The 26994-nt window shown below is 43.2% G+C and overlaps 1 protein-coding gene across 5 annotated transcripts in view; it reads left to right on the top strand.

Moving 5' to 3' along the window:
- The window catches only part of TRPC1 (transient receptor potential cation channel subfamily C member 1), a 313340-nt gene that overhangs the window by 136569 nt on the left and 149777 nt on the right, over nt 1-26994 (top strand). For all 5 annotated transcript variants that reach the window (XM_073674674.1, XM_073674675.1, XM_073674677.1 and 2 more), the window contains 2 exons: nt 3111-3312; nt 26149-26343. In XM_073674674.1, the coding sequence (XP_073530775.1) occupies nt 3111-3312; nt 26149-26343 (397 nt within the window). The remainder of the gene's footprint in view (nt 1-3110; nt 3313-26148; nt 26344-26994) is intronic.

Here is a 26994-nt window from a genome sequence, read left to right as displayed (position 1 = left end):
TCTGTAGATTAATAGTGTTTTTTTGTATGTACAATTCTAATGGTTATTATGATGCATACATTAGGGAGGTGATCTCATTTAAGGTGGAGCCTCTCATTTCCTTCCATTCCAAAACCTGTTGAAGCGCAGTGTGGCGTGAAACGGTCATCATCCATATCATGTTCCATTCATTCCTGCAACCATGTTTTAACTTTTTTTTCCAAATAAAAGGACTTTATAAGGGATGGTGAGTGCCACTTTTTTCCTTCTCAGAATCTCCATAATTGCTCAGGTGTGATTTTGGCCTTTTCTTCCACACAAACACTCTTCATATCCTGAAGGTTCCTTGGGCTCCTTCTATGAACTCTGAGTATTAGCTCATTCCATAAATTTTCTATTCGATTTAGGGCAGGTGATTACCTGGGCCTTTCTAGCAGCTTTATTTCCTTTCTCTAAATCCAATTGAGAGTTTCCTTGGCTGTGTGTTTGGGATCATTGTCTTGCTGAAATTTCCACCCCCGTTTCATCTTCATGATCCTAGTAGATGGCAGCGGATTTTTTTTAAGAATGTCTCTGTACATTTGTCCATTCATCCTGCCTTCAAGTTATATGAAGTTTGCCAGTGCCATGTGCTGATAAACCACCCCACACCCATGATGTTCCCACCTCCAAATTTCACTGTTGGCATGGTGTTTTTGGGGTGATATGCAGAGCCTTTTGGCCTCCAAACATGTTGTGTATAATGGCATCCAAAGAATTAATTTTTGGTCTAATCTGACAAGACTATACTCTTCCACTATTTCACAGGTTTGTCTAAATGTTGGTGAGTAAACTTTAAATGCGCGTGAACATGCTTTTTGTTCAGCAATGGAGTCTTGCATGTTGAGCATGCATGAAGGTTGGGTATATTACTTATTGTTTTCCTTGAAACAATTGTACCTGCTGATTCCAGGTCTTTCTGTAGTTCTCTATATATGGTCCTTTGCTCTTGGACAACTCTTCTGATAATTCTTTTCACTCCTCTATCTGAAATCTTGTGGGGAGCACCTGGTCGTGGCCGGTTTATGGTAAAATGATGTTCTTTCGACTTCCGAATTATGACCCCAACAGTATTCACTGGAATCTTCAGTAGTTTACAAATTCTTCTGTAACCAATGCCATCAGTATGTTTTGCAGCAATAATGTCTGGAGACAGCTCACTGATTTTACCCATCATGAGATGTTTCTTGGGTGGCACCTTGGTGATGAGACACCTTTTTCTAGACATGAGTTGAACCAGCTGATATTATTTTTCACTAAGTGGCAGGAATGCTTTATATTTACTGATACAGCACCATGGAATCAGTGGTGCTATATAAATTAATAATAATAATAGATTTCAGCTGATTTCATGACTTTCAATGGCTTTTGCACCTCTCTTTCTTCATGTGTTCAATACTTTTTCCCTGTTTCACTTCTCATTATTACAAATAACTTAATCTATGGACATCTATGTTTTGATTTCTTTGCCTGTGTGGATTGGATGGGTTGTTACCAACATCCGGGGAGAATGTCATCTCAATAGCACCTTTATATTTACTTAATTGGTGATCTGTTCAATACTTATTTCACCTGTTGTATATGCGCAGCAGTAGTAAATAGGTTTTAAAAATATACTGGTTGGGAATTAGTAATTAATCTGAATGGTACATGATAATATATAGTAGCAGCATATAAAATTATATAATGAAGATAAAAGCTGTACCAAAAAGTACTAGTGCAATAACACCAAAATGGGAGATTTAAAGAAGCACTCCCATCAAAGTTTTTATCCTCCTACTATATTGCAATCTTCATGAGTGACAGCTACAGTCCAAAATATTGCATGCTGTATACTGCAGTTGTGACTTTCTCTATAGTTAAATGGGTTGGTTGATCACAACATATTGATGACTTATCCATAGGATAAGTTGTCAATTTCAGATTGGTGGGGGTCTGACACCCAGCACCTCCACCAATCAGCTGTTATTTTCTCCAGTTGCCTCCATTTAAAGTGTAGTAGCGGCTGCCAGGTACTGCAGAACTGAATCTATTCAAAATGTGTCTTGTTTCTTCTCGGAGCTTAAGTGGAGTAAGCTTAGTAGCATTTACGGTATAGGTCTCATTAATATTTAACACTTGACTTTAAAGTTGTTTTTAGAAATAAACATAAAGAATATTAATAAAATAATAAAATAACTTATACTCATCTTTTAATTCCCCCCATGGTTCACCACTAAGAGGGGTGTACAAGTAATTTTTTTATGTTAGATCATTCCTTACTTTTAATACATTTTATATTTTGTACATTTTGTTGTCCTTGGCTGCTTCTCTTTACTAGGAGGGTGTACAGGTTGATCAGGTGATACCTTGGTTTCTCCAGATAGGTCCTAGATGTCTCCCCTCACACTGTAGACTGCTCAGCAGATGTCCTTCATATGACTGCTGCAAACTACTCCCGGTGCCCTCTTCCTTTCCTCTTTCATCAGCTAGGGGCTGTTGCTATACCATGAATTGTTGATCAGTGGAGTTTTGCTCCAATTTTCTCACAAACCCGTGGTTACAGCTGGCCAAAACTCATTTCAGTGGGCAAGGCACTGCTGATCTCCATTGCCATGGCTGTAAATACCTGATGCTATTGCATTTGCCTGACTCACCAGCTGTTTCTTGACCTGACCGTATCCCCAACTCGATGCAGAGTACTATTTTGTAATATCAGATTGATTGTAGAAAGTTCACATCTGTGAATTACACAGCTCTTGACAGAAAAAAATTGGTGCTATCACCATGAAATTACTATGAGTTGTGTCAAAAGACAAATCTAAAAAAAGTTTAATTTGTTCTCTTCTTTCCTAGACAGCAACATTTGTTATCTGTGTTATAATTTGACAAGTAACTGAATCGTCAGGGTTCTCACACTACACAGGGCTATGAGAAATTCATATCTGCTGCATTTTATGATTATATTGATTCCAGAATTTATCATCAGGACTTGTCTCTCTATTCCATCCACTATATAATTTCTATTGATGTGAAATACTCTTAGCACCATTTATGATCACTGTTGGTGCACTTTTCTACCTTACCTCACAGTTATTTTCTGTTTTCTCCAGGTTTATTGGGACATGTTATGCTCTGTTCTGGTACATTTTCTCGCTGGCACATGTAGCTCTTTTTGTGACCAGATTTAGCTACAATGATGAACTTCAGTCTTTTGTGGGGGCAGTAATAGTCGGTACATACAATGTGGTGGTGGTGATTGTACTGACCAAGCTTCTCGTGGCCATGCTGCACAAAAGCTTCCAACTCATAGCTGTAAGTTGTCTACACATTTCTATTTATTCATTGCCAAAATTAGCTTATTATTTCATGATGCTAAATACAAAAGTTGTTGAGTCTACATAGTAATATTCCACAGATGTACTGTAGTTGCAAGTGATAAAGTTACATATTCCTGCTATTATTAGAGTTTAAAATTATTATCAGTGGCACATAAATAAATCAAATAATATCATAAAATGTGATTCAAATGTATTTGTGACAACGTTTATTTATGAAAAGGATGAGAAGACTGGCTTTATGGGGAATTGGATGTTTCGCCCCCAGCAGTTCGCCCCCAGGAGTTCGCCCCCAGCAGTTCGCCCCCAGCAATTCGCCCCCGGGTACATTTGGCCCCTGCACATTTCGTCCCCAGCATTTGGCCCCCAGGATGTTTTGCCCCCGCACATTTCACCCCCGCACATATCGCCCCCAGTTCGCCCCAGGCCGGGGGCGAAACGTGTGGGGGCGAATCTTCCTGCGGGCGAAATGATAGGGGCGAAATGTGCGGGAGCGAAATGTACCTGGGGGCGAACTGATGGGGGCGAAACTTCCTATAACCGGCTTTATGACATTCTATTTTCAACTCTTGACAGTCTATTATATGCTATTACAATGCCTTGCAAAAGTATTCATACCCCGTGAACTTTTCCACATTTTTTCATGTTACACCCACAAACCTAAATGTTTTTTATTTGGATTTTAAATGATATACCAACACAAAGTAAAATCATAATCACCAATGTCCAAAAATGAATCAGTACTCTTCAAAAAGGATCAATATCTCAACACTATGTTGAGCCCAAGAACATCGGCTCAACAAACAAGAAGAGAATTCAATGCTATAAAAACATTATTTTTATTAAAGTATTTTAAAATTCACAAACAACAATCAAAACAGGAAGTGAATAAAAACCGTCAGCAAGACAGATCCATCAAAAATTGATAATAAGATCTAATTTATAGCAGCAAACAGTATCAATTCGTAATGCACAATATGCACAATCCCTGTCCCCCTTACCTAGAGAGTATTTAACTTCTATCAAGAGAGGAATATATTGGAACAATCAAAGTATCTTATCAACCTCGGTATATCTCACCCACATAATGATATATGCCTTTTTTCAAAAGTATTAATACATTAAACAGAGAATTTTAAAATTATATGTGCCTCTGTATATATCTCTGTATACCCCAATCATAAAGAAACAGCAAATTAGAACAAAAAAATAAACATCAATGAATCAAGAAGATCTAGCACTTCAATATATCCCCAGTTAAACGCTGGTGTATGTCCCTTTAAGAGAGTTTTGTATACTATCCCATGCTAAAGAGACTTGGGGTAATACAAATGAGAGCTTATGTATACATGTATAGGCTGCCTAAGAAGGTAAAAATACAAACTACCATATACAAGGGGGTATGGGCTGCAGAGCATAGAGAAGAAAAAGTTAATAAGAGGTAATACCCACTGCTAATGATGGATCTGACTGCACGTGAACCCCGACGCCGCCGTTTCTTTGCACATCTAGCGGCTGACATTTTTGCCCATTCTTCTGTGCAAACTAGCTCCAGCTCAGTGAGATTGGATGGATACATCTGTGAACAGTAATTTTCAAGTCTTGCCACAGATTCTCAATGGGATTTAGGTCTGGACTGTGACTGGGCTATTCAAATACATAATTATGTTTTGATCTAAACCATTCCATTCCTCCAGGATGGGCCTGTATTTAGCTTCATACATCTTCCCATCAACTCTGACCAGATTTCCTGTCCCTGTTGAAGAAAAGTATCCCCGCAGGATTATGCTGCCACCACCATGTTTAACGGGAAGGATGATGCTTTCAGGGTGATATACAGTGTTAGTTGTGCATCGCGTTCTGGAGTAATGGGAGGTGTGGGGATGGGGATGCTGTATTTCCCACTGATTTCACTGCCCAGAGAACATGAGACGCTGTGTTTCACGGTTGCCAGGCAATGCAGAATGCTGCTGTGCCTGACACTATTCAGTTGTGGGATTGTGTCCATTCTGCTGTGCAAGTTAGCAGGGAGTGGTTGTCTAGGGATGATTGGGAGGTATTCAACACCTGATCATTCCCTTCAGCATTGGGTGGGCTATTTAATTCTGTTCCCTGCTCAGTCCTTTGCTGTTTATTGCAGTTCCTATGTTTTGTGGTGGTGAGTGGTGCTAGCAGTATTGGTTGTTATCTTTCCTGGGTTTTTCTTAGGGGGTCTTCTCCTTCCCTCTTAATTCCTCATAATAGTACCCACCTGGTTCTTGACAAGGCACCGGCCGCTTCACCAGACGCCAGCTGATCGGCAACATTGGGCCTGGGAAGGGCTATGCCAAAGTCCCCCTTCCATTACTGGAACTGGTTGAAAAGTATTCCCGGCCTTCAAGGGAACACCTAGCAGGGCAGCTTGCGCAAAGTGTGTCTGTGGCTGCACCTTTGCTGGTTTGGTGCCAGTCTTGCTGGGTCTTCCTGCGTTAGTGAATAACACATGTACCATTTCCTTTCCACTTCACAAATACTTGCTACTTTGTGTTGGTATAGCACAATAAATACATTTAAGTTTGTGGGTGTAACATGAAACAATGTGCAAAAGTTCATGGGGGTATGAATACTTTTTCAAAGTACTGTAGATATGTTCAGAAATGGAGGTTATCTTGTGGATTTTTCATCCAGATTCACAAGCAGTAAATTTGCAATGACATTTTAGATCTGTAATTTGTCAATTATGCTGCCAATTTCCACCACGGATTTCACCCTTTGCAAGGCATCAGGTGAAATCGGTGGCAAGTCCGCAAATACATCCACATCAAGATGTAACAAATGTGCATATGAAAAACTGTCCATGTAAATGTGTGTTGTAAATGTATTCTTACTGTTTTATACAGCAAAGAACACTAAATAGTTTCTTTAAAAATACAATAATATAAAAAAATATTCATTCAGTCACATGATAATAACAAAATGAGCAAATAGCCGGTAGTAAGTAAATAAATAGTAATAATAGATGTAAATACCATAGGGTACTTAGCTGACACTGTTTTGCTCACAAAAGAGTAAAAGACATCCCACCAAGACAACGTGTACGCAGTCAGGAAGGTTCTATCTCTAGTATTAAACCGCACTATGTGTCAGCAGACCTCAATGTAGATGGGGCGCAGGACCCATGCCTGACTGTTCAGGCACCTGCCCATGGAAAGCTATATATAGACAAACTGCCCAACCTAAAAAGAAAGGAGGCCATGCCCCTGTTTGTACAATGTTCAGAAAACTAAAGCAAAACAAAAAGAAATGAGCCAAACCATTCCGCCACTCACTGTGTCCTAGGGACGCTGTGAGTGAAAGCTCCGCCACCCTATGGATATCAGGAGCGTGTCGAGCTGTCAGTGCTGAGTGAAAGCTCCGCCATCCTATGGATAGCAGGAGCGTGTCGAGCTGTCAGTGCTGAGTGAAAGCTCTGCCACCCTATGGATATCAGGAGCGTGTCGAGCTGTCAGTGCTGAGTGAAAGCTCCGCCACCCTATGGATAGCAAGAGCGTATTGGGCTGTCAGTGTTGTGTTTGGGTTTCCTCCAGGTGTTTTCCTTTCCAGATAATTTCCGGGCTATTTAACTGGCTTGCAATGACAGATCATTGCCAATTGTAGCTTCAGCTCAGTGGTTTGCTTTCTCTGTGCTCTGTATTTTGATATTCTGATCTTTTGTTGCGGGACCTTGGATTTGGCTTTCGACTACCCATTTGTATAACCCCTTTTGCCTTTGACGTATTCTGACTTTAGTTACCAGACCCTGGACTTTTCCCCTGACTATCCATTTGTCTTCTCTCTCTGTCTTTGACGTACCTTCCTAGCTTTTGACCTTGGACTTTTTGACCACTCTGCCTCACAGCTAGTCCGTGAATAGTGACTAGTGTCACAATAGGGTACTTACACTGTTTTGATCAAAAAGCATAAAAGCCATCCCACCACGACAAGGTATACCATATCAGGACCCAAGCACAACTGTTCAGACAACTGCCCATGGGAAGCTACTGTATATAGATAAAATGTTCAGCCAACAAAAGAGGGGGAGGGGACCACGCCCCTGTTTGTACAAAGTACAAAAAATAAAACAAAACCAAAAATGTGCTGGCTCATTTCTTTGGTTTTGATTTAGTTCCTTGTACTTTGTACAAAGTGGGGCATGGTCCCCCCCTTTTGGAGCTGGGCTTTTTGTCTATCTTTCTATCGCAGGTGTCTGAACAGTGTACAAATAAGAGATTCTTGATTTGAATCTTTGCTATCTTGGTTAGAAAGGACATATGATGTGGATTTATCCTTTTTACAGGTTTTCATATTAAATATGAACGTTTCAAGAGTATAAATGCATCTTTCAGAAACTTAAAATGTTGGGAGTTGGAATAATAAAAAACACATTTTATAACTAGATGACTGAGTAAAAGGATCGCTAAAATAACAGGTCTTTTGAGATGTTTTTGATGCAGTTGTTGGCACCTACCAAAAGTGGTCCAACAAAGGACAACTAGTGAACTAGTGAAATCGTTCTCGACCCTAAGCGCTCATTGATGTGCTTATGGAGCGATTGTTAACTTTTATAATGTTTTCTTTTTCCTCAAATTTTCATATCACTATCTATATACATACAGTACTGTGTTAAAAGTTTTAAGCAGGAGAAAAAATGTCGCAAAGTAACAATGCTTTAAAAATTAGAAGTGTTAATAGTTTATTTTTATCAGTTAACTAAATGCTAAATAAATGAACAAAAGAGAAATGTAAATCAAATAAACATTTGGCGAGACCACCCTTTGCCTTCAAACCAGCATTAATTTTTCAAGGTACTCTTGCATAAATAAGAACAGAAAAAATAGAGGGCAATTCTTAAGGAAGTTTGAGCACTTCAAATTATCTAAAATAGTGAATTATTTGGGTGCTGTTCTTGTATACAAAATATTACAAAACAAAAAGGACACAAACAATCCAGAACTACAGTAATGAGTACACCAATAAATACAAGAGGATAAATAATTAATTAATTAGTATACATTTTATATACAGTGGTGTGAAAAAATGTTTGCCCCCTTCCTGATTTCTTATTCTTTTGCATGTTTGTCACACTTAAATGTTTCAGATCACAATACAAATTTAAATATTAGACAAAGATAACACAAGTAAACACAAGATGCAGTTTTTAAATGAAGGTCTTTATTATTAAAGGAAAAAGAAATCCAAACCTACATGTGATTGCCCCCCCTTAAAACATAAATGAACTGTGTGAGTTCAATTTCCTTAGACACACACAGGCCTGATTACTGCCAAACCTATTCTCAATCAAGAAATCACTTAAATAGGACTTGCCTGACAAAGTGAAGTAGACCAAAAGATCCTCAAAAGCTAGACACCATGCTGTGATCCAAACAAATTCAGGAACATATGAGAAACAAAGTAATTGAGATCTGTCAGTCTGGAAAAAGTTCTAAAACCATTTCTAAAGCTTTGGACTCCAGCGAACTACAGTGATAGCCATTATCCACAAATGGCAAAAACATGGAACATTGGTGAACCTTCCCAGGAGTGGCCGGCCAACCAAAATTACCCCAAGAGCGCAGCGACGACTCATCCAAGAGGTCACAAAAGACCCCACAACAACATTCAAAGAACTGCAGGCCTCACTTTCCTCAGTTAAGGTCAGTGTTCATGACTACACCATAAGAAAGAGACTGGGCAAAAATGGCATGCATGGCAGAGTTCCAAGACAAAAACCACTGCTGAGCAAAAAGAGCAGAAGGCTCGCCTCAGTTTTGCCCGAAAACATCTTGATGATTGCCAAGACTTTTGGGAGAATACTCTGTGGACTGACGAGACAAAATTGTAACTTTTTGGAAGGTGTATGTCCCATTACATCTGGCATAGAGGTAACACAGCATTTCAGAAAAGGAACTTCATACCAACAGTAAAATATGGCGGTGGTAGTATGATGGTCTGGGGCTGTTTTGCTGCTTCAGGATCTGGAAGACTTGCTGTGGTACATGGAACCATGAATTCTGCTGTCTGCTAAAAAATCCTGAAGGAGAATGTCCGGCCATCTGTTCGTGACCTCATGCTGACGCGCACTTGGATTTTGCAGCAGGACAATGATCCAAAACACACCAGCAAGTCCACCTATGAATGGCTTAAGGAAAACAAAATTAAAACTTTAGAGTGGCCTATCAAAGTCCTGACCTTAATCCGATTGAGATACTGTGGCATGACCTTAAAAAGGCGATTCATGCTCGGAAACCCTCCAATGTGGCTGAATTACAACAATTTTGCAAAGATGAGTGGGCCAAAATTCCTCCAGAGCGTTGTGAGAGACTCATTGCCAGTTATCGCAAATGTTTGATTGCAGTTGTTGCTGCCACTGGTGGCCCAACCAGTTATTAGGTTTAGGGGGCAATCACTTTTTCACACAGGGCCTTGTAGGTTTGGATTTCTTTTTCCCTTAATAATAAACACCTCCATTTAAAAACTGCATTTTGTGTTTATTTGTGTTATCTTTGTAAAAGATCTAAATATGTTTTGTGATCTGAAACATTTAAGTGTGACAAACATGCAAAAGAATAAGAAATCAGGAAGAGGGCAAACACTTTATAATAATTTCTTTTTTTTATTTCTATAGCGCCAACATATTCCGCAGCACTTTACATTTTAGAGGGGACTTGTACAGACAATAAAAGACATTACAGAATAACAATAGTCACATAAATCAACAGATACCAGGAGCAGAGAGGGCCCTGCTCTCAAGTTTACAATCTATGAGGAAATGGGGGAGACATGAAAGGTGGATGGTAACAATTGCTTGTGTTGTACGGTCCAGCATCAATGTAATAAATAGGGTAAGCACATAATGCTAAATGAACCAGTCACCAACCAGTATGTGAACAAGTACAGACACAGAAGTCTATTGAGTACATGGGAGTGTGTGAACAGATGATACGAGGGTCCTGATTTGGATGGAAGTGTTGTATGGAAAAAAAAAAAGAATAGTTAGATAAGTGAGGTGAGGCGAAAGGCCAGTCTAAAGAAATACGTTTTTAGGGCACGCTTAAAAATGTGGGTATTGGGGACTAAACGAAGAGTCCTGGGTAGTGCGTTCCAAAGAATTGGCGCAGCTCGTGAGAAGTTTTGGAGACGGGAGTTGGAGGTTCGGATTATTGAGGATGTTAATCTTAAGTCATTAGCAGAACAGAGGGCACTGGTAGGGTGATAGACTGAGACGAGGGAGGAGATGTAGGGCGGTGCTGAAGCATGGAGTGCTTTGTGGGTAAGGGTGATGAGTTTATATTGAACTCTATAGCGGATGGGTAACCAGTGCAACGACTAGCACAAGGTGGAGGCATCGGTGTAGCGTTTGGCGAGGAATATGATCCTGGCTGCCGCATTCAGGACAGATTGGAGAGGGGAGAGTTTAGTAAGAGGGAGACCGATTAGTACAGAGTTGCAGTAGTCCAGACGAGAATGAATCAGAGCGACAGTGAGAGTTTTTGCAGAGTCAAAGGTAAGAAAAGGTCGAATTCTAGAAATGTTTTTGAGGTGGAGATGACATAAGCGAGCGAGTGATTGGATCTGGGGAGAGAAGGAAAGATCTGAATCAAGTATGAACCCGAGACAGCGGGCTTGTTGCTGGGGAGTAATGGTGGAGCCACACACGGAGATGGCAATATTGTGCATAGGTAGGTTAGTGGAGGGAGGAAACACAAGAAGTTCAGTTTTTGACGGGTTCAGTTTCAGATAGAGGGAGGACATAATGTTAGAGACAGCAGAAAGACAATCACTGATGTTTCTTAATAGTTCAGGGGTGAGGTCAGGAGACGATATGTATAATTGGGTGCCATCAGTATAGAGATGGTACTGAAAACCAAAGCTACTGATTGTCCAATAGTGGTGGTGCATAAGGAAAAGAGGAGGGGGTCCAGGACCGATCCTTGAGGAACCCCAACAGTAAGGGGAAAAGGGGAGGAGGAGGAGCCATCAAAAGATACAGTGAAGGAGCAGTCAGATGGGTATTAGGAGAACCAGGATAGAACAGTGTCCTTGAGCCCGATAGAGTGGAGCATTGTGAGGAGGAGCTGGTGATCCACAGTGTTGAATGCTGCAGAAAAATCCAGGAGAATCAACAAGGAATAGTGACTATTAGATTTAGCTGTTAGTAGATCATTAGAGACTTTAGTGAGGGCAGTTTCAGTGGAGTGTAAAGAGCGGAAACCAGATTGTAGGGGGTCAAGAAGAGAGTTATCTGAGAAATAGCGGATTATATGGAGTAGACCAAGCATTCCAGGAGTTTAGAGATGAAGGGAAGATTAGACACAGGTCTATAGCTAGCAGTACAGTTTTGGTCGAGGGATGTTTTTTTAAGTAATGCATGTATGCTGGAGTGTTTAAATGAGGAGGGAAAGATACCAGATGAGAGAGATTTAATATTTTAGTTAGATGAGTGGTGACAGCCGAGGAAAGGGACTGAAGGAGATGTGAGGGAATAGGGTCACAGATGCCGGTAGTAGGGCGAGAAGATGCAAGGAGCCTGATTACTTCTTCCATAACTGGTTCAAAGACAGAGAGTGAGCTAGATGCAATGGGAGAGGGAGAACTGTGCATGGTATTAGGGGATTGGGAGAAAATTTCCTGTCTAATATGGTCAATTTTTTCTTTGAAATAATTAGCCAGATCGTCAGCGCTGAGGTCGGTAGTAGGGGCTTTCACTCTTGGATAGAGGAGGGAATGAAAAGTGTCAAAGAGGCGTTTAGGATTTTTGGAAAGTGAGGTGATGAGGGTATTGAAATAGGTTTGTTTGGAGAGGTGAAGGGCGGAGTTGTATGTTTTAAGCATAAATTTATAATGGATGAAATCTTCGGCCAGATTGGATTTTCTCCACAGAAGTTCAGCGCACCTGGAGCACCACTGGAGAAAACGTGTTTGTAACGTGTGCCAGGGTTGTCGTCGCCTGTGCCGAGTTGTTCTATGTGTGGGAGGTACAGCTTCATCCAGGGCGCATTGCAATGTATCATTATAGTATTTCAGTGCAGAGTCAGGACATGAGAGGGAGAAGATCGAGGCCAATGATGACATCAATTCCTTTATAAGTTTCTGGGTGTTAATGGCACGTATTTTTCTATAAGTGTGGTAAGTGGGGGTATCCTGAACTTGTTTTACACACCAGTATATATATATATATATATATATATATATATATATATATAAAATCCCCTCAACTATCCAAACATTAAATGCATTGCTGCAAAAAGTGTGCATATAGAAGAAAAATAATGTGCATATACACAGATTAAACAGAAAAAAACACTAAAACAAATTAGCTGATCATTGGCCAATGAGAAAACAAAAACAATTGCAAAAAACAGCTAATGTCATTAAGAACTATCTTCAGTGTCAACAAGAACAAGAAGTCCTGAAAGTAATGATATGGCCCCCAGATCCATGATTTTAACATTATCGAGTCTGGGATTCCATGAAGATACAGAAGGATTTGTGCGAGCCTACATTCATAGTTACATAGTTACATAGTTTATAAGGCCGAAAAAAGACAAGCGTCCATCCAGTTCAGCCTATTTCTTGTGCACTGCAGCTATTCCGCAGCGTTGATCCAGGGGAAGGCAAAAAAAACCCATGCGGTATAGGCCAATTTACATCATTGAGGAAAAATTCACTTCCCGACTCCAATCTGGCAGTCAGATTAAATCCCTGGATTAATTAACTATCATTAAGCATAAGATGTAATTTTATTGTTCTCAAGAAAGGCGTCCAGGCCTCTCTTGAACTCATTAAGTGAGTTGGACATCACCACTTCCTCTCCCAGAGAGTTCCAGAGTCTCACGGCTCTGACCGTAAAGAATCCCCTTCTATGCTGGTGCAGGAACCTCCTTTCCTCCAGACGCATAGTGTGCCCCCTCGTCTTTCTCACCATCCTTGGTATAAACAGGTCATGGGAGAGATCTCTGTACTGCCCCCTGATGTATTTATACATGTTTATGAGGTCCCCCCTAAGCCTTCTCTTTTCCAACGTAAATAGGCCTAATTTTGACAACCTCTCTGGGTATTCTAGTCCCTCCATTCCCTTTATTACCTTAGTCGCCCTCCTTTGTACCCTCTCTAGCTCCAATATGTCTTTCCTGAGCACCGGAGCCCAGAACTGTGCACAATATTCTAAGTGCGGCCTTACCAGCGCTTTATACAGAGGAAGAACAATGTTCTCATAATATACCCCTATTCCTCTTCTGATGCATACCATGACTCTATTTGCCTTCGCAGCTGCTGCCTGACACTGGGCACTCCAATTTAATTTGCTGTTAACCAAGACGCCCAGGTCCTTCTCCATGTCAGATTTCCCCAACGGTTTCCCATTTAATATGTATTGGTGACTGCTGTTTTTCTTTCCCATGTGCATGACCTTACATTTATCGGCATTGAACCCCATTTGCCATTTTTTGGCCCAACTCCCCAATTTATCTAAATCCTCCTGTAGCTGTGCCCTATCCTCATCTGTATTAACTACTTTACAAAGTTTAGTATCATCTGCAAATATTGCCTTTTTACTATGCAATGCTTCCACTAGATCATTAATAAATATATTAAATAATATAGGGCCCAAGACAGACCCTAGAGGCACCCCGCTAGTAACCCTGACACACCCTGAGCTTACTCCATTGATAACCACCCTCTGCTTTCTATCACTCAGCCAGCTATTTACCCACTTGCACACATGATCCCTCAGATCAAGCATTCTTATTTTATATACCAACCTTTTGTGTGGCACGGTATCAAACGCTTTGGAGAAGTCAAGGTATACAACATCCACTGACTCTCCCTGGTCCAGCTGTGACCTCACCTCCTCGTAGAAGGCGATCAGGTTTGTTTGGCAGGAGCGATCCCTCATGAATCCATGTTGATATGGAGTTAGACAGTTATTATCATTAAGATATTCTACAATAGCATCTCTAAGAAATCCTTCAAACAATTTATCCACAACAGACGTTAAGCTTACTGGTCTATAGTTCCCAGGGTCACTTTTAGACCCCTTTTTGAATATTGGTACCACATTTGCTTGGCGCCAGTATAGTGGGACAGTCCCTGTCCATAAAGAGTGCTTGAATATAAGATACAGCGGCCTGTCTATCACATTACTTAATTCTTTTAGTACCCGGGGGTGTATGTCATCTGGGCCTGGTGACTTGTCTATTTTGATATTATTTAGGCGTTTCTGAACTTCCTCCTGGGTTAGGTGGGTGATCTTTAGCGGAGGGTTTACTTTATCACTCTGCATTTCCTCCGATAGAGGAAGATTTGTGGTTAATTCTCAAAGATGTTTGGAACAACTCTGCCGAGTTCCTTCAAAAACTGTTAGCAAGTGTACCTAAAAGAATTAATACTTTTTTGAAGGCAAATGATGGTCACAAATATTGGTAGTACTCATCACTAGAGATGAGCGTTGTTCTACTCGAACTGTTCGCCAATCTCAAATTCGAGCTGTTTTGGGCGGTGTTCGAGCCGGTCGGCGAACACGAACAATTTGAGAAAAATTCGGCTGTTCGAGGTTATGTTCGATAACTGTTCGTGCACCAAAATCATAACTGGATTTTTTCTCAGTAATGATGAAAATTAATGTTAATACGCAGTTTGAGTGTACAGCGGGGCGGGGGGAGGGGCAGGGGATGGATCTCTGCAGGAACAATGAAGATCTCCATTTTTTTTTCTCTTTCCCGCATTTGCAGTGGGGAGGTGCAATCTGTCAGCCTATCAGCAGCGCACACACGGAGCGAAGTGCTTTTTTTCACACAAGCAAGGGCATGTGTGATTGGCAGTGTATGTCACATGTCCTTGCCCTATAAGACCAAGCCATTTTCCCCGTCGCCACCATTTTCTCACTGCTGCAGCTGCGTGTTAGACGGCACCGCTGTTGCTGTGTGCGCTATACCTTGTTAATTTCAAGCCAATTTTCGCACAAATATACAGATAGCTTGGGAGTAGGGAATAGTTGTGATTGCAGTCCTTTTAAGGACTAGGTTACAGCATTTCCTACGACTTTTATCAGGCAGGTCTGTGCTCTTAAATAGATAGATTGTGGGAGTAAAGACTAATTGTAATTGGAGTCCTTTTCAGGACTAGGTTACATCAGTTCCTGTCAGTTTTTGCCAGGCAGGTCTGTGCCAGTGCTGTGCAAGTTTTTTTCACAGCATTTGGCTGAATCTAGCAAAGCTAATCCTTTTTGGCCTATTGCAGAGTGTGTTAGTCAGTGGAGTAGCCTATCTGTGTTGCAAGATATACCACCTGTGTATAGAATACCAATTTTTTTACTGCACCTAGTGAAGTAAAATCTTTTGGGCATAGCATCATTCTATTAGTCCATCTATACTGACCTCCATCAGGTTGCAAACTGAATATAATTTTTTTCTGCATCTAGCTCTGAAAAAATATTTGGGCTTCTAGCAGTGTGTGGGACTTGGTCTATTAGTCCATCTATACTGACCTCCATCAGGTTGCAAATTAAAAATAATTTTTTTCTTCATTTAGCTCTGAAAAAATATTTGGGCTTCTAGCAGTGTGTGGGACTTGTTCTATTAGTCCTTCTATACTGACCTCCAGCAGGTTGCAAATTGAATATAATTTTTTTCTGCATCTAGCTCTGAAAAAATATTTGGGCTTCTAGCGGTGTGTGGGACTTGGTCTATTAGTCCATCTATACTGACCTCCATCAGGTTGCAAATTAAAAATAATTTTTTTCTGCATCTAGCTCTGAAAAAATATTTGGCCTTCTAGCAGTGTGTGGGACTTGGTCTATTAGTCCATCTATACTGACCTCCATCAGGTTGCAAATTAAAAATAATTTTTTTCTTCATTTATCTCTGAAAAAATATTTGGGCTTCTAGCAGCGTGTGGGACTTGTTCTATTAGTCCATCTATACTGACCTCCATCAGGTTGCAAATTAAAAATAATTTTTTTCTGCATCTAGCTCTGAAAAAATATTTGGGCTTCTAGCAGTGTGTGGGACTTGGTCTATTAGTCCATCTATACTGACCTCCATCAGGTTGCAAATTAAAAATAATTTTTTTCTGCATCTAGCTCTGAAAAAATATTTGGGCTTCTAGCAGTGTGTGGGACTTGGTCTATTAGTCCATCTATACTGACCTCCATCAGGTTGCAAATTGAATAAAAAAATTTTCTGCATCTAGCTCTGAAAAAATATTTGGGCTTCTAGCGGTGTGTGGGACTTGGTCTATTAGTCCATCTATACTGACCTCCATCAGGTTGCAAATTAAAAATAATTTTTTTCTGCATCTAGCTCTGAAAAAATATTTGGGCTTCTAGCAGTGTGTGGGACTTGGTCTATTAGTCCATCTATACTGACCTCCATCAGGTTGCAAATTAAAAATAATTTTTTTCTTCATTTAGCTCTGAAAAAATATTTGGGCTTCTAGCAGTGTGTGGGACTTGTTCTATTAGTCCTTCTATACTGACGTCCAGCAGGTTGCAAATTGAATATAATTTTTTTCTGCATCTAGCTCTGAAAAAATATTTGGGCTTCTAGCGGTGTGTGGGACTTGGTCTATTAGTCCATCTATACTGACCTCCATCAGGTTGCAAATTAAAAATAATTTTTTTCTGCATCTAGCTCTGAAAAAATATTTGGGCTTCTAGCAGTGTGTGGGACTTGGTCTATTAGTCCATCTATACTGACCTCCATCAGGTTGCAAATTAAAAATAATTTTTTTCTGCATCTAGCTCTGAAAAAATATTTGGGCTTCTAGCAGTGTGTGGGACTTGGTCTATTAGTCCATCTATACTGACCTCCATCAGGTTGCAAATTAAAAATAATTTTTTTCTTCATTTAGCTCTGAAAAAATATTTGGGCTTCTAGCAGTGTGTGGGACTTGTTCTATTATTCCTTCTATACTGACCTCCAGCAGGTTGCAAATTGAATATAATTTTTTTCTGCATCTAGCTCTGAAAAAATATTTGGGCTTCTAGCGGTGTGTGGGACTTGGTCTATTAGTCCATCTATACTGACCTCCATCAGGTTGCAAATTAAAAATAATTTTTTTCTGCATCTAGCTCTGAAAAGATATTTGGGCTTCTAGCAGTGTGTGGGACTTGGTCTATTAGTCCATCTATACTGACCTCCATCAGGTTGCAAATTGAATAAAAAAATTTTCTGCATCTAGCTCTGAAAAAATATTTGGGCTTCTAGCGGTGTGTGGGACTTGGTCTATTAGTCCATCTATACTGACCTCCATCAGGTTGCAAATTAAAAATAATTTTTTTCTGCATCTAACCCAGCCAATAGTTTTGGCCTAATACCACAGTTTGGCCACTCAGCTCTGCTCGGTTACCATCCATTGTTTTTTTGTGCAAACAACTCCAGAGTTGTGAATTAGTTAACCACCAAAATGAGTGGAAAAAGGCCTGCTGCTGGTGGAAAGGGGAATAGGCGTGTTGGGAAGGGGAAAAAAGGTTGTGTCCGTGGGGTAGGTGCAGAAGAAAGACCATCTTCCAGCCAAACTAAAATGTCTACTTCTTTTAGCGGACAATGTGATAAGATCCCTTTCTTACGGCCACGCCAATCGCTACAAATTCCAGATGAGGCACAAAAACAGCAGGTGCTTCAACGGATATCAAGTGCTCCTTTAAGTGGGCTCTCCTCCACAACAACTTCAACATCACAAATACTCCAGTCCTCAAAGGTGTCACCCAAATCGCACTTGCTTCCTCACAGCTCCCAAATCTCCAGCTGCCCGTCTGAGTATGAGGTAGAACAGATGGTTGAGTCTGCAGAGCTGTTTACTCATACTATAGCCTGGGAATCAGAGGTAGACTCCAGCGCTTCTGTGAATCCAGACGAGGAAATGATCTGCACTGATGCCCAGAATCTTTATGAGTCGGATCCAGGACCAGACGCAGAAGGTTCTGACCATAATGTAGACCCTCATTCCCAAACTGTAACTCCTGTTGGTGGAGACAATGAGGAAGACGATGATAAGACTCAAATACCTGATTGGAGCGACAACTTTAGTTTTTTGTCAGGGCAGGAACAGGTTGGCTCTGAGGACGACGGGTGTGATAACGCACAGGGTGATGATGATGAGGTCGGAGATCCCACTTACTGTCAACCCACAGTCAGCCAAGAGATGAGGTCAGCAGAGGAGGTGGAGGAAGATGCTAGTGACGACGAGGTCAGGTTGCGCCTTCCTGGACAGAGACGTAGTACTGGAAGCACGTCAACAACTGCATCCTCAAACACAACTCTGCCTCTCACCACAAGTCGTGGTGGCTCTTCAGGTCGCATGGGTGCTAAGCCTTGCATAGCCTGGGCATTTTTTCAGATCGATAAAGATGACCCAACTCGTGTTATCTGTAACATTTGTCAGCAAAAGCTAAGTAGAGGCCAAAAAATACATAGTTTGAGTACTTCATGCATGAACCGGCACATGGACATGAAGCATAAGTTGCAGTGGGAAGCTCAGTGTGCTACAATGCGGTCTAGCCGGCCGGGCCAACCACCGTCTGCCATATCTTGTGCATCCGCGGCCTCTTCATCCTCTGTGACTGGGGGGACAGCAGTCACACCTGTTTTGGGGCGCAGACCTGCCACCTCTTTACCCGCAACAGCCAGCGTGATTGGCAGGTCATCATTTTCTTTGGAGGTGGTAACACCAGCTGGTCTTGAGCGCTGTGCGACATCGATAGCACCACCTTTGGATCAAGGCAACCTAACATGTCCGCCTGCATCTTCCTCACAGACCGGCAGTTTGCCGGGGACACCCTTATCAACCCCGTCTAAGCACAATAGCCAGCCCTCGGTCCCTCAGATGTGGACAAGTAAAAGACCATTTCCTCCTAGTCATGAGAAAGCTAAGAGGTTGAATTTCACCATCTGCAAGCTCTTGGCTACAGAAATGCTGCCTTTCCGCCTGGTGGACACAGAGGATTTTCGAGACCTTATGTCCGTCGCAGTGCCCCAGTACCAGATGCCCAGTCGGCACTACTTCTCAAAGAAAGGTGTGCCTGCGCTCCACCAGCATGTCGCACACAACATCACCGCTTCTTTGAGAAACTCTGTGTGTGACAGGGTGCATTTCACCACAGACACTTGGACGAGTAGGCATGGACAGGGGCGTTACATGTCGCTGACTGGGCACTGGGTAACTATGGTGACAGCAGGACAAGGGGCTGCTGTCCAAGTCTTGCCGTCCCCACGAGTTGTGCGTCAATCCTCTTTATGTCATTTTTCCTCCACTGCTTCTGCCTCCTCAACCTCCTCTCGGTCTTCCACCTGCACCCAAAGCCTGTCTGGTCATGCCACAAGCTTTCTAACTGCGCAGAAGGGATCCTGCACACCTCCTTACTATGCTGGCAGTAGGGCTCAACGTCATCAGGCGGTTTTTACATTGAAATGTCTGGGAAATGTGAGTCACACAGCTGAGGAGTTGTGGTCAGCTCTGGAGAACCAATTTCATGAATGGTTGTCTCCACTGGACCTGAAACCAGGGAAGGCCGTGTGCGACAATGCTGCAAACCTGGGTGCGGCCCTTCGCCGGGGCAATGTCACACACGTGCCTTGTATGGCTCACGTGTTGAACCTGGTTGTCCAGCAATTTTTAGCCCACTATCCCAGACTAGATGGCCTTCTGCAGAGGGCACGGTCGCTGTGTGCTCACTTCCGCCGTTCGCATCCCGCAGCTCAGCGACTTACATCTCTACAGAAGTCGTTGGGCCTGCCACTTCACCGGCTAAAATGCGATGTGCCTACCCGGTGGAATTCAACTCTGCACATGTTGCAGCGACTGTGGCAGCACCGACAAGCCCTGGTGCAATACGTTCTGACGTATAGCCTGGGCCAACGAGATTCAGAGGTGGGGCAAATCACGCTGGAGGAGTGGTCTCAGATCAGGGACCTATGCACCCTTCTGCACAGTTTTGAAATGGCGACGAAGATGTTTAGTGCTGACGATGCCATTATCAGCATGACTATTCCGGTGATTTACATGCTGGAGCACATGTTAAACAGAATTCGGAGTCAGGTGGTGGCACAAGAGGAGGTGGAGGAAGTAGAGGAGGAGGAGTTGTATGCGGAAGGGCTAACATCTGCAAGGTCCAGACGGTCGGCAGCACCAGGGCGGCAGGCATGTGAGGGTGGGGGAGATGATTTTACCAGGGCGCATGGTAGCAGCCAAACTAGTGAGGAAGGTGCAGGAGCCCAGGAAGAAGTGGAGGACGAACTGATGGAAGACTCATCAGATGAGGGAGACCTTGATCACATTTCTGTTGTGCGAGGTTGGGGGGAGAGGACAGAGGAAGGAAGCATGATTGTTACCTCGCCACCAACACAACAGGGACTTGGTGCTCCTGGATGCGCAACACACATGAGTGCCTTCTTGCTGCACTACCTGCAACATGACCCTCGAATTGTGAGAATTAGAAATAATCCTGACTACTGGGTTGCCACACTGTTAGATCCCCGGTACAAAAGTAAATTTGCAGAAATTATTCCTGCCATAGAAAGGGATGCACGCATGCAGGAGTATCAGCAGAGACTGTTGCAGAATCTTACATGTGCTTTTCCACAAAATACCAGTGGTGCACGTAGTGAATCTCACAGTTCCAACTTGCCAACCGTGGGACCGTCAAGTGTTCAGCACTCAAACCGTAACAGAACCACAGTATCTGCTGGTGACTTCAATTTTGCGGAATCATTTCACCACTTTTTTAGCCCATCCTTTGCAAGGCCACAGGAGACAAGAAGTCTGACACATAGTCAACGCCTAGAGACGATGGTACAGGAGTATCTCCAAGTAAACATTGAAGCCACGACTGTGTCACTGGACCCTTGCTCTTTTTGGGCTTCCAATCTGGATAAATGGCCGGAGCTAGCCACTTACGCCTTGGAGATCTTGTCATGCCCCGCAGCCAGCGTTCTGTCTGAACGTGTGTTCAGCGCTGCTGGTGGTGTGCTGACAGATAAGCGCACGCGGCTCTCCACTGATAATGTAGACAGACTCACGTTCATAAAGATGAACAAATCATGGATCCGAAACGACTTTTCTACCCCTGTGTCATCCTGGGGAGAGTAAAAGCTTGATGATTGGTTAAAATCACCCTACCAACCGTTTTAAGCTTTCAAATTACTAATCATGTTTATCTGTATCTTGACTGGAAAATAATTTGGGCTTTGTAGCAGTGTGCAGCACTGATCCTATTAGGCCATCTATAATAAGCTTCACCAGATTTAAAATTAAAAATAATTTTTAGCTGCATCTAGCCCGGAAAATAATTTTGGGGCTCCGAGATGCGCAAGACACATAAGTGCCTTCTTGCTGCACTACCTGCAGCATGACCCTCATATTGTCAGAATTCGAAGTAATCATGACTACTGGGTTGCCACACTCTTAGATCCCCCAAACTTTTCGATCAACCTTTTCATTTTAATAAAGGCCAAAAAAATGGTCATTTTTGAAATTATAAGCATTAGCAGGTTGTTAGAAACTGAAATCAAACAGTTTTCAACTCAAAACTTTATTCTAGGTGATGTTACATTTTCACATAGGACCCCTTGTTCGAAAGGAGCTTCTGAACTCTCTCGTCCATTGAATTTGTCAGGTTTTGGATGGTTTCTGCTTCAATTGTTTTGCATGAGGACAGAATACCCTCCCAGAGCTGTTGCTTAGATGTGAACTGCCTCCCGCCATCATAGACACTCCTTTTAATGATGCTCCAAAGGTTCTGAATGGGGTAGAGGTCAGGGGAGCATGGGGGTCACACCATAAGTTTGTCCCCTTTTATGCCCATATCAGCCAGAGATGCAGATGTTTTATGTGCAGCATGAGATGGTGCATTATCATGCAGAAAAATGATCTTGCTGTGAAATACACGGTTCTTCTTCTTGAACCATGGCAGGAAGTGCTGTTTGAGAAAATCCACATACATTATGGAGTTCATCTTTAGCGCCTTCAGGGATCCTAAAGGGGCCGACAATCTCTCTCCCCATGATTCCAGCCCAAAACATTACTCCACCTCCTCCTTGTTGGCGCTGTAGCCGTGTTTGCGTGGGGTGTCCATCAACCAGCCATCCTCCACTCCATTCATCTGGACCATCGAGCGCTGCACGGCACTCATCCGTGAACAAAACAGTTTTGAAATCAGTCTTCATGTAATGTTTGGCCCACTGGAGCCGTTTCTGCTTGTGTGAAGTGGATAGAGGAGGTCGACAGGATGGCGTATGCACAGCTGCAAACCTCTGAAGGACCCTGCATCTTGTTGTTCGGGGGACGTTGGAGGCACAAGCAGCTTCAAAAACTTGTCTGCTGCTATGACAAGGCTTTTTGCCGCTGCTCTTTCAACCTGACGTAATTGCCTGTAGGAAAGAGTCCTCAATTTGCCCTTGTCAGCACGCACACGTGTGTACTGTGAATCAGCTACATACTTCTTGATTGCCAAGACACTTCATCCTGATCATCGCACAATGTTGATTGTAGTCATGCCTTGACCTAAACACTCCACAATTTGTTGCTTCTCAGCAGCCGACACATCCTTTTTCTTTCCCATTTTGGCAGAAAATGTAGGCTGCTTAATAATGTGAGAGAGCCTTCTTAAGTAGTCTTGCCTTTCATTGGACACACCTGCCAAACTAATTAGCACAGGTGTCTGCAATTGCTTACAGTGATATAAAGAGCCCTGACACACATCACCATCAATGAGTTTAACTGACAAACAAACAAATTCTTCCCTTATCACTCCTAAACACTTTTTGCATAATAATTTGGAACGCGGTGTACATGTGCTTTTCCACAAAACACCAGTGGTTCACGTAGTGAATCTTACAGTTCTAACTTGCCAACCGTGGTCTGTATGGAATTGTTCAATAAAGGGCCCAAAATTAAGATAACATAGATGGGAGAGGTCTCTATGAATAGGAATTCCTAAGTATTTGATACCCTGTGAGGGCCAGGCAAAGGGAAAGTTGGACTGGATGGAATCCTATATGGATTTAGGGAGGGAGACATCGAGGGCCTCAGACTTCGCTGCATTGATTTTAAAATTTTACCATGTAACAAAGTGATCTATTTCAGCCATAACAGCAGGGATGGATATATGTGATTGAGTGATATATACTAGGACATCATCAGCAAATAGAGAGCACTTGTACTCGGTGCCTCCCACCTCAATCCACCTAATATTGGGGTTATGGCGAATTGATGAGAGCAGGTGCTCCGTCACTAGGATGTATAAGAGAGGGGACAGAGGACATCCCTGCCTTGTCCCATTGGTGATTGTGAAAGGTGATGAAAATGTTCTGACGCACCCCCTGGGCCTTGGGACACCCGGAGCCGGACCCTTTTTGGTGGATGCTGGTGGTTGTAGTCTTCGTGGCGGCGATCCGGTTCCGTGGCTCAGGGCAGTCAAACCAGTGGCGGAACTATTTATGTGGTTTTGATGTTTAAATGTCCGACTACGCCACCCGTGGATTGCGGTCAGAGTGAACCGCCGCTACAGGGCAGACCGCTAAGGCTGGTGTTGTGGGTGCAGCAGAGCGTAGCATAACTCCCCACGGGAGGAGTATAGCCTCAGGGCAGTGTATGCGGAGGATGGGGGTGATGGTGCAGGGCAGCAGCAGTAACGACACGGAGTCAGTGATGCAGTTCAGGGCCTTTACTCACAGTTCTTATTATCCAGACCACGTCTGCAGGTAACGGCTGCCCACGTCGTACTGTGCTCACCAGGTGAGGGGCTCAGACAACTCCCAGATAACTTTGGAGCGCTTCACAGGACCCCGTTTGTGTGTCCTTTGTCTGGCCTTTCTTACCAACACTTCTGTCCGGCTGCCTCGGGCCTCCTCTTGGTAAACTTGGCGCCAGTTTCCCTGACCCTATGTGGTGCCTTCCTAGCGGGTGGAGCAAGGGGCTGCGCCACATAAAATGTCAGAGCCTCCGGTTTCTAGCTGAGGGTCGTTTCCTGCCTCCACTAGTTCGGGGACCGGTCTCCCCCTTTGGCCTGACCCCTCCACGCAGGTGGATTCGGGCGTGCGGTGGCGACTCGCCCGTCCGCACCCCTGGGATCCCTTCATTCCTCGTTCCTGGAGCCTTCTCCGCTCCTCTTCCTTCCTTCTCCCTCTTGCAGGCCTGGGCCTCTGTTACTAGGCCCGCCTCCGGAGCAGAGCTCATGCAGAGCCCCTGCTCCCTGCCACTTCTGCTCAGACTTCTCTGCACTGAACTAAGATGGTGCCCACCTTTTATACTCCCTTCTCAATGCACCCAGGAACTGCTTCCTCCCTGCTCCTGCACTGCAGGGTTCCCCTTCCTCAGTGTTCCCTCCCCCCACTCCAGCCAGGGACAGGGACTGTCGTGCCCATCTCAGGGGCATATTGGTCGCCCTGCCCCACGGCAATGTGGTGTAATGCATGCAGGTGTCGGGTCCTGATCCACACTCCATCCTTATCTGAGAGTGAGATATCACACCTCTGGGTGAGGTGCAATACGTCTGTAGCAACCGAGCCCTCGGTGCTACAGTTCCATTTATCTTCAGCCTAGGTGACGTATTGTGATACAGGGCCGTGATTTTGGCTATAAAAGGGTCCCCTAGACCCCTACCCCAAGCTTTTTAAGAGAATCATATATGGCGTGCCAGGAGACTCTATGGAATGCTTTCTCAGCATCCAACGAGAGTATCTACTTACAAATTTTTAACTGCATCTAGCCCAGGAAATACTTTGTGCCTAGTAGCAGTGTCTGCTAGTCAGCGGATTATCCCGGCTGTTAAGCAAGCTACACCACCTGTAGTTTGGACACTTAATTTTTTCAAAGGAAATGCTTCGGGACCACGGGATACTTAGTGAAGAGCATCAGGAGGCACCCCAAGGCATAGGGGCTGGGACTGGCACTAGGATGCCTTGCGGTGGACAGCCGAGCTCGATCCTTATAAAAGCTTTTTAACTGCAGCAGCTTTAGTGGACGCTACTGGAGCTGGAATTACGCGGCTGCTGGCATGAGACTTGCCCTCCAATAGATCCTTGTAAATGGATTTAAAGTGTATTCATTCAAATTAGAGGGACAATTTAAATTAAAAAGCTTAGAGCTGCCTCCACCACAGGGGGGCTCTCTCGACCCACCAGCGGACAGGCACCAGTATTGGGAGAGGGGGGCTGGCCGTCAGGGTTCACCGCGGCTCTGGCACAAACCCGGCGACACGGAGGTGGCACGGGCAGGAGCGGACTGGCCGTCTCGGCTTCTCACTTTTTGGATTTTAGAAGGGCATGACATGCCTATATCTGTGTCTCCCCCTCCTTTTACTCCTCCACCTCTTTTCTTTTCGCATGACTATATGTACTTGTCACTTTTCCATGTGTTAGTTGTGTCTTCTGAGCAGTTTGTCAGCTTTTGGACACCTTTGAAGGTGTTTTCTATGTGTTTCTATGTGTTTTTGTTTGCCTGCCATTGGTTTTAACGGTGTTCGAAGGTGTTCGACGAACAGTTCGACGAACAGTTCGGCGAACACACGGGTGTTCGACGAACCGAACTCGAACACTACGGGGGTGGCTCAACACTACTCATCACTTATTCGTGAGACCTTGGAGATGTAATTTCTGTTGACACTCAGTTGACACTATGTGCCCTATGTTACATTTAGGTTTATTTTTTACATAGAACAATTCCTTTATTCATTAGTCACATACTTCAAGTGTTTAGAAGATTCAAGGTCAAACCATCAGTACAGATAAACCTTGGGTGTATTATTTCTCTAAGTCCTAACTTGTTTCAGTGTCTGATCTCTTTGTATCTTTGTATTTAGAATCATGAAGATAAAGAGTGGAAGTTTGCCCGGGCCAAGCTTTGGCTAAGCTATTTTGATGACAAATGTACGCTCCCTCCTCCTTTCAACATTTTCCCATCTCCCAAGACTATCTGCTATTTGTTTAACAGTATGAGTAAATGGATCTGTTCCCATACTTCATCAGGAAGGGTCAAGCGACAGAACAGTCTTAAGGTAAGACCAGTAGTCTTTTCATAAACTGCCCCAGACAGCGTAATATTCATTTTATTTTCTAACCTTAGATCTCAGAAGTCTAGAAAAATGTATCAAAGTTTTACTTTAGGAATGCAGCATGGAAGAAGCTTTTTCAAGGAAGCTCACAAAAGGAATATTGCATAGGATATAAAAACTGAATGGTACATATTTCCTAAAAAGGCACATTATATACATCATTGAAAACTCAAAAGCGCACAAAAAATCACCCATTAGAGTTTCTTCACAAACTATTTTTTAATCGTTTTCAAACTTTGGGAATTTAAATGTTTTTCATGGCATTTTGGGTGTTACTCATTATTTTCTAACAATTTATATGCCGTATTTTTCGGACTATAAGAAAGACGCACCCCATATTTTGGGGTGGAAAATAGAAAAAAATATTTTTTATAAGATGGGGGTCCATCTTATAGTCTGAATAGGTACGGTATCTTACCTGGGGGGCAGTGGAGCGAGGGTCACAGGAGGCAGGGTCCCTCAGGAAGTCGGCGGCTGTAGCAGAAGAGGTCAGATGCTGTGAAGCCTGTGCCAAGCCAGGACCTGTGCCTGGCTGTGGCCCTTAGCCTGGCTGGTTCCTGGGCTGGGGCTGAGGCCTCTGGCTGGGGCTGAGGC

Source organism: Phyllobates terribilis, unplaced genomic scaffold (assembly GCF_046119375.1).
Source record: "Phyllobates terribilis strain yellow unplaced genomic scaffold, ASM4611937v1 Scaffold_3__8_contigs__length_932513732, whole genome shotgun sequence".
In the NCBI taxonomy this organism is placed as follows: Eukaryota; Metazoa; Chordata; class Amphibia; order Anura; family Dendrobatidae; genus Phyllobates; species Phyllobates terribilis.
This window is presented reverse-complemented; position numbering and strand designations above follow the sequence as displayed.